The 12,498-nt window shown below is 28.0% G+C and overlaps 1 protein-coding gene across 1 annotated transcript; it reads right to left on the bottom strand.

Annotated features, from left to right (window-relative positions):
* Window positions 1-4,457: 4,457 nt before the first annotated feature.
* LOC114394016 (WAT1-related protein At4g28040-like) lies at window positions 4,458-6,962 on the bottom strand. The gene is made up of 7 exons (XM_028355555.1): window positions 6,713-6,962; window positions 6,554-6,622; window positions 6,330-6,446; window positions 5,936-6,161; window positions 5,460-5,618; window positions 5,180-5,328; window positions 4,458-5,039 (listed from the first exon to the last, which is right to left on the bottom strand). The coding sequence occupies exons 1-7, from the start codon at window positions 6,892-6,894 to the stop codon at window positions 4,832-4,834; spliced, it is 1,110 nt and encodes a 369-aa protein (XP_028211356.1). The 5' UTR covers window positions 6,895-6,962; the 3' UTR covers window positions 4,458-4,831.
* Window positions 6,963-12,498: the final 5,536 nt, after the last annotated feature.

Raw genomic sequence — 12,498 nt, 5'->3', positions numbered from 1 at the left:
TTCCCTCTATGTATCTTTCTACTTTCTATTAAATTAGTCAGTGTGGTACCTATGCGATGCAACTTGCAAGACAGCCCCAGGACACGGTGTGTTTTAATAGTAATGTGTAACTTTCTGTCACAAAAACTAGTTGGACGTGATCTTCATGAATAATTTATTTTTCAAAGAAAACCAATTTTTTAGGGTTGCATAATTAAATTTAATTGAATACAAAGATAGTGTAAAATAAATTACACTCATTCAATCGTAGATAATAGGTATCCTTTACAAATGAGAGATAATTCAAATCAAATAAATTTGTTATGTATAAAATTCTTTCTTTTGAGTATTGAAACACTACACGAACTAATTGATCTACACGTCAATAATATATAAAAAGTGTCATTATTATGGTTGAGTTGACTTTTTCCTCTATTATTATAAAATAATAATTGATTAACACTTTTTTTAAAACATAAACACCCTTCTATTCTAAACACCTCGCTAAAACAAATTAATTATCTTTATATATCTATTTCTTCTCTTGCAGTATATTATACCAATTATCATACTTACATTTTTTTTTTCTCTCTTTCTCTTACCGAACATCATTTAGAAGGGACATTTCTACCAATAGTTCTTTTATTCTAGATACTTATTTTATTCGCACATTCTTATTGTAAGGATTTTTATTCATTTCAAATTTAGAATTTAAAATTAAAACAATTTCTCTAGTTCAGTTGATTAAATAAAATATGTAAGTATTATAAATTTTTTAGTATTGTGTTTAATTCTTATGGATAAAAAAATTTAAAATTTGGAATGAAATTATATACCATAAGATGATTTTTCTTTCCTTTTTATTTTTTTCTGCCTTTAAGGAAAGGGTTCAAATTCTCTATTTAATGAATCTCTTTTACCTCTTTTTTATTGATCGTGATATTGATATGAAATAATTTTTACTAAAAATAATGACAAATCTTCATTGAAATATGATTAACTTATACTTTTGAGAATCTTAATAAATTTTAATTAATTAATAAAGAACTTGTTAAAAATAATTCTCTGTTATATGCAAATATCTTTAATTTATTTTATTGTTTTCCATTTTAAAAATCTTCTTTGAACACTAAGTCAAAAGATTTGTGAAACGTCAACAAAATTTAGCACGGACTTTTGTAATTGTTTGCTGCACAAATTTACTTTTATTTTTTTATATAAGAGATTTATTTAAATTTTGAAAATAAATAAGTTGTTTACAATATACTGAACAAGCTCTCATTACATTATTATTATTGGAAGTTTTTTTTATAAAATATTTAACATAATCACGATATATTATGTATAGTTTGTCAATTTTTAAAATAATTATTTTAAAATAATTTAAATAATAATTTATGATTGAATGAGAAAACAAAATTATTTTAAATTATTAGTACATAAATATTAAAAAATTATTATTATTATTCATGCATACACATAAAAGTAAAATGCACTTGTCCTTGAAACGAGGCAGATACATCATTGTGACATAGAACTTGTCTTAAATATTATTTTATTTTTTTTGTTTATTTATAAATTATATATAGATATCCTTCACAAATGAGATGTAATTAATTCTGATGAAATTAATTAAGATCATATATATATATATATATATTTATATATAACTTTTTATGTATTAAGTATTTATTAGACACTTATATATTTAGAATTTAAACTCAAAATTAGTAATTAAGTTGAAATATCCTTTTTAGAATTTATCAAGCTAATTGATTCAAAATGATAAATGTCATTGTTATGGTGGAGTTTGAATTACTTTCCACAAATATACTAGAATAGTCATTGATTTCTATTCAAAATATTTGAATATAACAAATAATTTTTAACAGACTCTTTATTAATTAATTAAGATTTATTAAGAATCCCAATATTATAAAAGAGGTTCATTGAATAGATGAGAATTATCTTCATTAAAGGAAAAAAAATGATCCTGTATACAATAAACAATACATTATAATTAATATTATTATTATTATTATTATAAAATTTATTTTCTTTTTATTATTTTATTTCTTCTACCTTATCATAGCTTGTGAATACACATAAAAGTGAAATGCACTTTTCCCTGAAACAAGGGTAGATACATTGGTATACCATAGAACTTGTCTTAACTTAAAGTATCATAGCTTTGTGTGTAAAAGACTATGAGTTTGTCGGTGTGTGCATGAAATACTCTCACTGCATTACATAAAAAATGAAAGATAATTATACTTAAATTGAATAAAATTATTATGTGTCACAAAGTTTTTTCTCAAAATATTTGACGTATTTGTAAATTGTAAAATATATAATTGATGGTGAACATCTTTCTTTTATAAACTTCATAATAATGTATTATTTTTCTCTATGTTTTTCCCCTATAATATCATATCAAATTATCAGCTATTTACTTGCATTTCTTTGTGTTTGTCACTTTCTCTTATTAAGTATTATTAAGGGAATTGAAATTGTCCCTAAGCATTATTTTATTCCCGTATCATTGCTTATTTTATTCACACATTCCTATTGTCAAGATCTGTATTCATTCCAAATTTTATATTAATTTAAGAATGAAATTGCATATTAATGGATTTTTTATATGTAGAAATAAAAAAACAGAGTATATTAGAGATTTAATTATAATAATTTGCGCCCGGTTGATGATTGATAAACTTCAAATTTTAATTTTGTCCTTAAAACACTATTTGAATCACTTTATTTTATTATTTAAAGTGTTATTTAAATAAATTTAGGAATCAAAAATGTATTTAAATATTTTTAAAATAAACAAGTTACTTGCAATATAATGAACCAGTCTCACTACATGTATTATTATTATTATTATTATTATTATTATTATTATTATTATTATTATTATTATTAGAATATATAGAGATCATATAATTCATTATATTTATCAATTTTCGTGTATTTATATTCTTTTATTTCTTCTACCTCATCATAATGCATGCATACACATAAAAGGGAAATGCACTTTTGCTTGAAAGGAGGTTAGATACATTGGTATACCATATAAGTACTTGTCTTAACTTCAAGTGTGATTGTTGTTTTTTGTGTGTATGTGTTTGGTTTTAAGACTATAAATATCCTTTATGATTGAGAGATGTTTTTGCTCCACTTGAATAAGATAATTATGTATCATTAAAAAAAGTTCCCAAATATTTGATTCATAAACTCGAAACTGTTTATATTAAACTAAAACATTCTCAAACTAGTTACTTTACGTGTTTGATGTAAGTGTAACTGTTATGACTGAATTGACTTTTTATTATTATTGTGAAATAGTTATTGCTGAACACGTTATTATTGTAAGAAAAAAGAGGTTATACAACATAATTTTTTTATCCAATTTCAATGATAATTTATCATGTTTTATAAGTTTATTCACTTTTAAAATAATTATGTTAAAATAATTTAAATAATAATTTTTGTTGTTAAATGACAGTTATATTGTCATTAGATAAGCAATAAACTCTTATTGTAAATATCTCCGTGATTATTTTCTGTTTTTTTATCATATATATCAACTAGTTTACTTACATTCGATTCTCTTTCTCGCTTTCTCTTATTAAGTAATATTATTAAGAGTGTGTTTAGAGGGAGAAATTTAAAATTTTAAGAATTTTAAATGCTTCAATTGAAATTCTTTTATTTTTAAAATTTTGTGTTTGGATAAAAAAATTAAAATTATGAAGATAAAAAAATGAATGAAAAAAATAATATGATTGGTGTGCTATTTATGTGTGCTTCTCTGTGCTCACACGTTAGGAGCTCACATGGTGGTCCTTGAAGAAGACGTTAACAAGAGAATTTCAATTTCTCACATTTTAAAAGGAAATTGAAATTTCAGATTTTTAGTTGTTTAAAATTCTGTTTTAAAATTCCAAAATTTTAAATTCTTCGTTAAAAAACATCCAAACAATAAATTCTAAATTATAGAAATTCAATCCAAACACCAAGGAAATTGCGGGCCTTAAGCTCTCTTTTATTCTTGTATCAGTGCTTATTTTATTCACGCATTCTTATTGTCAAGATTTTATGTATTCATTTCGAATTTCATTAGGAATGAAATTGTATACCAATGGATCATTTTTTCTCTCTCCTTTTAATGAAGATGGTTCTAATTTTCTATTTGATGAATCTCTTTTGTAATTTTTGGATTCTTAATAAATTTATTTTATAATAGAGAGTCTGTTAAAGATATATCAATTATATTCAAATATCTTGAATTTGTTTTATAATTTTTCATTTTAAAAAAATTCTTCAAAGGATTTCTGACAGTTCAAGAAAATTTAACACGGGCTTGTGTGATTTTTCGCTGCGTGACTTTATTTTAATTTACTCGTTTAAGATACTAATTTAAATTTTCAAAATAAACAAGTGTTTTGAAATATAATGAAAATAAAACACAAACATGATGGAAGTAATTTACTAATGAAGAAAAAAAAAACATGAAAACTACGGGTGCAGCGCAGAATTCCTAATTTTCCTAGCATAATAGGAAGAACGGAGCTAGGTAAGAAAACGAGATGGAAGGAAACAAAATTTAATTCATATATTTTTTCTCCTAAGACATATTATCACTTTTACATAATTACCATTACTCCAAGTCCAGGCCATGAGCTTGAATTTATTTTCACACTCTATAGTTAGAAATTTTGGTGAAAGGAACTAAGCCAAGTTTGTTTAAGCTGCAACTTGTTCCATGTTTCAGTTTCTTCAATTCTGCAATGATCAAAACTTCACCAAAACTTCTATATATATATATTGGTTCAATCATCATGCATGGCTACACCTTGCTATCTGCTTCTGTTACATGTTCGGACAATTTCTCTGACAGAAGGGGTTGTTCCAAATCTATCCTACTACTTATATCATGATCATCTTGTAAGTTTGATGATTGTGGTGCCGCCTCTGGTTTAATCTCAGCAAACTCTTTGGCTTTACCCCAAAGCACAATATATAAACCAGCAATAACTCCAACAGCACCTACCAAACTGAAAATGAATCACCCATGTGAATTATGATCAGGCCATACATATAATACTATAATACTGTTTGAGTTTCTTCATGAATAAGTATAATAGATAAAAGGTACGCAGAAAAATAAAACTAGTGGTGTATTACTATTAATTACCTTCCAACGTACACCTCTTCCTGTAGGAATGTTGCACTTATCAAAGCAGTTATGACTGTTGCCAAAGGGTTGAACATTGCACAGTACAGGGGACCTCTTTCTGAGATGCACCATGATTGAATGAAGAAGCTAACCGCTATTCCGATTCCCTATTTCATAAAATAATAAGAAGAAGAATTAATAACAATAATTCAAGTTGCTAATTATTAACAGTGCCGGTATTGTACTACACAACAAAAAATTACTAATTGAACTTTTTGCTGAGTGGCTTGGAACTTACTGCATATAAAGAACATGATATCTGTAAAGGTGATTGTAGAATCCATGCTTGAAGATCCGACTCTGAAAGAAGGGCAAATAGGGCAGCTTGTATTGTTGAAAACAGACACATCCAAAAGGTTGATGATAAATGGTCTGGGCAGCACGAAGCGATCGGTACCTGTTGAGTTGAAGTTGTGACAAAAAAAAAAAATTATTTAGTACGAGATAGTTACCCTACTAGGCTACTACATAGGATTTAGAGATTAGTTTTATTTTTTCAGATCATCTTAATATTATTGTAAAGTATTTATTAATTTTATTGAAGATTAATTTTAATCACGGATACTCATACCAACCACTTGTTGTTCATTACATATTAGTTTAAATCATAATTATATAATAATCTCATATTACTTAATTATTTTTCTAATTACGGGTTGTATCAAAGGAAGGATGAGAAAATAAATAAATAATGATAAATCGGCTTTTATTTACCTGCAGGATCATCCAACAAGACCAGAAAACACTGCTTGCTAAGAGCAATAGACAACCCAGCAGCCAATCGTCACCTTCACTGCCAGTAAGATGTATAGAAGGAAGGAACTCTGTGTGTAACAGCTTCTGTCCTTTGACCAAAGCCATGGTTAAGGCTCCAGCGACGCAACAAACTGTCCCTAATATCTTGGCCGTGCTTCTTAAGCTTATGTCAACTTTCTCAAATCTGACTCATTAAAATTCAAGAAAACGAGTATCAGCAAAAGAATATGATTTACTGTTACACTGTTAGTTAATTATTTTCTATTTTAGGTTATGTAATTAATAATTATGCTTTGAATCCTTTTTTTTCTTGTCATGCTTGTAACTGCATGTATATCCTTTGAGTCATTACCCCGCAATTGCCGCAATTACAAACGTTAATGCTGGTATCAGATTACTCATAGCGGTAGCTGCAGTAGAGGATGCATAAAATAAACCTTTAAAGTATGCATTCTGATTTGCTGTGACTCTGCAAGGAAAAAAAAGAAGTAAAAATAGAAATTAAGGGTAAGTTTTAAAATTTTCTCTTAGGTATAAAATCAACAGCATGGTACAAATGATTTTGACAGACTGTACCCAACAAGAGCGGTCACAAACATCAAAAAGAAGCTCCTGAATCCCAAAGAATCTTTCACTGATTGTCTCCTGTTATCAAAAGCAAGCATGTATATGTGAGTGAGTGAAAGAGGATGAGACTAAGCTATAAAGAAAAGAAAAAAGTGGTTTAATTATTACCGCTTAGGAGAGAAAAACATAGGCGCCAAAGCCAAAGTGGCTATGCCTTGCCTGTACACTACAAAGACCGTCGTACTCAATCCATCTAACAAAGCGGCTCTTGTGAATATAGCAAGTGCTGCATAATGAATTTGCAGACCCACCATAACAATTAGAGGAAGATTGCTAGCTAAACCACCCATTTTTTTGAGATGGAGCCTAAAGTTGAAGTGTTTTGACACCTTCTATTACATATATGAAGAGGAAGAGAAGGGGGATGGATCTATTTATATCAAGACAAACTCAGTTTGTATACCAGTTTTCTATAATTTTATCATTATTAAGAGAGAAATATAAAAGAAGTTTGAAATAAGATGATTAACATAACAAGATTTTTATTTTTATATATGAGAAATGCTAACAACATCTCTTTTTTTACACTCTCATAAATATTTTTCCTGATGACAACTCAGTTTGAAATATTGCTATACATATTTTATGAGTACATATTGTTATACATTAAATGCAGGATTTGAATCTTCTGACTGACTCATTACTTTAAGAAATTAATCCTTTTTACTAGATTGTTAGTACATATAAAAAATGAATTAAAAATTGTTGTTCAGAATATATTTAATTAAGAATAATATTTTTTCACATTAATGCAGATAAAAATAGACATGACAAGAAAACCCGTACCCGTGGGTACCCGCCCGAATCCATCCCGACTTTGACGGGTAATACCCGAGTTGACCGGGTATGGGTTCAGGTTCGGGTTTTCCCCGATAACCAAAAGTCGGGTACGAGTATGGGTATGGGATTACTAGACCCGTTCCGACCCCGAACCCGAACCCGCCCCGCCACTTAAAATCTTTATAATTTTTGCATAATTTAATCAAAAGGCATATAATTTTTATTACTAGTTAATTTTATTTTAGAATTTTTACATAATTTAATATTATTTTCTTAACTATTTATGTAGACACACGTGTTATAATAAATTTATTGATATATAAGTAGTTAAAAATAAATGTTTAACAATCAATTTATTTTTTTCTAAAATCAAATTTTTAATATTTTTTTTACAATTTTTTTTCTAAATGGTGTGTGGAACGGGGTTGGGGATACCCGATACCCGATGGGTACCCGACGGGTACGGGGATGGGACAATAAACTCAAACCCGTCGGGTATCGGGTACAGATATGGGGATATGTTGAGGAGTAGGGTAAGGGATTGGGGAGATAATACCCGTACCCGACCCATCCTATTGCCATGTCTAGGTAAAAAACAAACTTATACTATTAAATGTAGCCTTTTACTAAGAAATTCAACCTGAAAAGTTATTGATAATTTGAAAGTTAATTTCTACCATACATATCATATCTAATAAAGACAAATGTGAAAGATAAGTATGCCTCAATTACTACCGTTAAACACTCAAAAGAACGGAGCAACTTGAACTTGTAGCCCCAAAAAGCAAAAATAGAAAAAATAAAAATAAAAATACAGAGTCGACAAAATAGACAAATTAATGAAGAGGGACACATCCACGTTGGTGAATAGGTACCAAAGATAAGGCTCTCATTTGAAGGATACGCGGAGATTAGAGATCATGGAAAGATGAAATACACCTATACACGTTTAAAAGAAATAAAGAAAAATAAATATGCGAAGCTTCTAGTAAGAAAGCAATAACTCGATCAAATGTATGATGTTGAATCATTTATGTTTTGCTAGCCTTAGAAATTAGAATGACATTTCCTACATAAAAAGGTTAGGTGAATAATGCCAATTGCCATGTGGCGCAAAGGGACAAAGTCCAATCAGTCTCATTAGGAAGATAGGATGTCCACGCCAGTGCTGGCTAAGTCAAAAATTATTAGACCAGCAAAAAAAATGATTTAGTGGATGAAAAACAAATTCATATTTAAAAGCAGGTACATCACTGATGTAAAAATTTTATTGATAAATAATTTATAAATATTTTGGTAAATAATTTTTGAGTCTTAAATTTTTTACTAAACTTAATAAATCTTTTTTATTTATAAGAATTAAATACTATATTATTCACTTATTTTATTCCACTAATTAAATTAAATCCTTAATTTAACATAATAAATTCTTACATCTAATTCTCCTGAACCTTTCTAAATAAAAAATCATTAGACGGACAGACCACTGCAACATCTCAAGAGTTCATGTTAATCTTTAATTCATACATGGTTTTCCATTTTTTTATAATTAATGTGTTTTTCAATTATATTTCATTTTCAAACTTTGTCTTTTCCTTAAGCGGTGGCAGTTTTTAGCGTACGACTCCATCAAATTCATCCGAAAAGAAAGAAATTTAATATTTAAAAAATAAAGGGATATACTCAGATTGGTTTTGATGTAATGGCTATAATTAAAAAAAAGTGCAATTATTTGTATAGTAACAAGCCCGACTGCTAGAGATAAACGAAAGGAATCTACTTTGAATATTCCAGTGACTTGGGTAATCATCAATATTTAGTGCTCCCTCTAATTTTATATAATTTTTGTATGATGACAGGTATAATAAAATATTAAAAAAGTAAAAAGTGAAAAGTGAAAACTATATTTATATAAATTTTGTAGAATGACATATATAATAAAAAATAAAAAGTGAAAAGAGAACAAACGGATGAGACCATTGATGTAAAAGAAAGAAAAAACATATATTAATATATTATAAAAATGGTATTACAGTGTATTCGAAGCCACTCTAGACGTTACACGTTCATCAGTGAGACTAGTTGTTGACGGGTAAGTCTTGGCAACCTGCACCTAAAATGATCAAATGCGTGCGCGTGCACATGCCAAAAGCGTTGTTGTTTTGTAACGTTGTAGTATATCTATACCAGAACTACTAGTAGTTTCTACTCTGTACTGGTCTAGTGCTGCATTAAATAAAGGAAATAAAATGCATTATTGCACCAGTTTTATAGCACAACCAAATTGACTCTGACGTCAACCCTGCATTATTTATATTTCATCATTGCTTCAGCAAAAGTTTTCATATTATTGTGATGATTGATTGAATTTGGTTGTTTAAAAAAAATGATTGAATTTGGTTGGCTAAATCAATCCTTCCACCATGGAAATAATTAAAAACTGTTCTCCACATTTTTTGCCACATGTATTGCCTTTTGAAGAAACAAAATTAAATTTCGAAATCTTAATTTACGACATTGTGGATAATTAATTTTTTCGACTAAAACTAAACCCGAAGATAATTCTAGACATCATTGCCATTTCAATGAGTTTTCGATTTAATTGATACCCACTATTGATGGCTTCCTTAACCGCCACCACCAATCCACCGTTGCCGGCTTCTTAGGTTTCGTCTTGTCGTCTTCAAACCGATGCTTGCCAAACCTCCTGTGCCTGTCAAATTTGGCGGTTATGTCTGAATAGAAATTGAGAATGTTTTTTAGAATTCCTATACATATTTTTAAATTGCAAGACGTAAATTGAAAAAGAATTGAGTCGATAAAATAGGAGAAAATTGGTTGATACCAAAATACAAACCTTAAATACCTTAGATTACAACAGTTTTTCTTTTTAGTATGTATTCAAAACTTATTGTTTTATATAATTGTAATTTTTTACTTGATCTTCTTAAGTATCGGTTAACCTCATTTGAAGTGAATATGACCTGCTCATTAAATCTACATGATTCATCTGAAATGATGATAAATAAGTTTAGACAGCAACAATAACAATAAGAAAATGATAACTAGAAAAACAAAAACAAAATATTTTAAATCATACAAACTAAAAATGAAAATAATTACAATTACTAGAACCAAAAGATAATTAAACAAAAATAATACAAATACTTTAACATTGACTCCATTAGCGAATAAAAGAAACAGAAAATATTATCAAAGCAGAGAACAAAATTCAAATAAATTTGCCAAGTCATCTTGTTCTTATCTTTTGCTCCCTGACTTGCCATCCAGCCGTCCTCATCCGTACTCAATCATGCACAACCAACAACATTAAAATACAAGTCCATAGACCCTTGTCTCCATTTTTTTCCCTCCACACACCATGGCTAGCTTCCTCTACCTTCTCTGCAACCACCAAAACTATAAGTAAGTAACAACATCCTTCCACAGACCTGCGTAACCCATCGCTATCACCATTTTCATAACCATCTTCTCCCACATATCTCCCTTAACACAGGCCACCATTTCAAGTCGTTCACAAACCCATGAAAGGGACAGGATTTGCTGCTTTTAAGTGTCAAACACTAACTCCTACAATTTTTTCTTTATCACATCACATTACTTGTTTTCTATACAATTTCCTCTACAGCTCTTGTTTAGAATTTGAGTAATGATTTTTGTACATCTAAACAAATGAATTATTCTATTAATGTTCCTAGTTTTTTTTTCCCTATCTTCATCACATCTTCAATTATATCAATTATCTCTCATCTCTTTTTAATATATTTCGAGCTCTTTATTTGATAAAAGAAAAATAAAATAAATAAAAAAAGGTGAAAAAAAAGTTAATATATTTCATAAAAGAAAAAGATGAGATATGAGAGAAATTTAACCTTACCTTATGTTCATGTTTGGAAGAGAGGCAAGAAAATTTTAAAATTTAAATTGAAGACAAAGAAAATTTAAAATTTTTTAAGTTAATTTTTCTTATTTTCTATTCAATAAAAAAATATTATTATAAGTGTTTTCTTTTCTCTCAATTTAGTTTTACTTCCACTCCTTTGAAAGAGACTCTTAAAGTTTTGAAGTCCACTAGCTATTTTTTCTTCTATTTATATTTATCTTTATTCATTTATTTTTTTCATTTCTCTTAAATTAAACATTTTTATTTTTATTTTTATTCATCTTTCCCTTTATCTTATATGTTTTTTATTTATTTTCTTCTTACGAAAAAGAATTCTCAAGTCTAGTCTGGTAATATCTCGAATGCTTACATATCTTTTTCATTAGAATTTGCTATGCACCAAACTTTTCCCAAACGACATGCAGTTACTGCACAGTGGTAAAGTTCTTAACCGTGTGATCCATACAACCATTCTTATCTCGCCACGTCACAATGTAATATCTTCTATTCTAGATCTACTAGTGTGCCAGGAGAATTGGAGACCCAATGATGTTACGTGTCGGCTTAGGCTTCTTTTATTTGATAGGAAACTAAACAAAGTGAGGGGAGAAGAATTCTTTAAAAAATAATTAAAGAAAAATTTAAAAAATGAATTTGAGAGTCAATACACTATTTTTTATTAAAATCTATTTATAGTTTAAAAATAATTAATAACAAAAATATTATATATTGAAATCTTAAAAAAAAAACCAACTTTGAATCTTATAAATAAAAATGAAAGAGGTGTGAATAGAGTAAGCACAAATTGCACGAAATGCGTGGAGCACTGTCCTTTTTTAAAATCAAATATTTCAGAATTAAAAATATATAAATGGGGATTTGACGGAATATATGGTCTGTATGTTTTTTATGAGAATTGTTCCGTAACTTTTAACATTTTCCTATTAAAAATTAAAAGAATTGTGTCGTTGATAATAAATCGAGTAACATTTTTTTTTTTTGTAAAATATACATGTGATTTGTTAAAAAAAACTTTTACATTAGTAATTACTCTAAAGTAACACGTGGCATGGTCACAAATGACATGTCATTAAAAAGATTAATTTCAAAAGTTTATAATGAAAAACAAAACAAACAACCTTTTTTTTTCAAAGACTTAAATCAAATTTTGTCATATTTAAAAGAGACTAAGAAAATATCTTAAACATGA

Source organism: Glycine soja, chromosome 17 (assembly GCF_004193775.1).
Source record: "Glycine soja cultivar W05 chromosome 17, ASM419377v2, whole genome shotgun sequence".
Taxonomy (NCBI): Eukaryota; Viridiplantae; Streptophyta; class Magnoliopsida; order Fabales; family Fabaceae; genus Glycine; species Glycine soja.
This window is presented reverse-complemented; position numbering and strand designations above follow the sequence as displayed.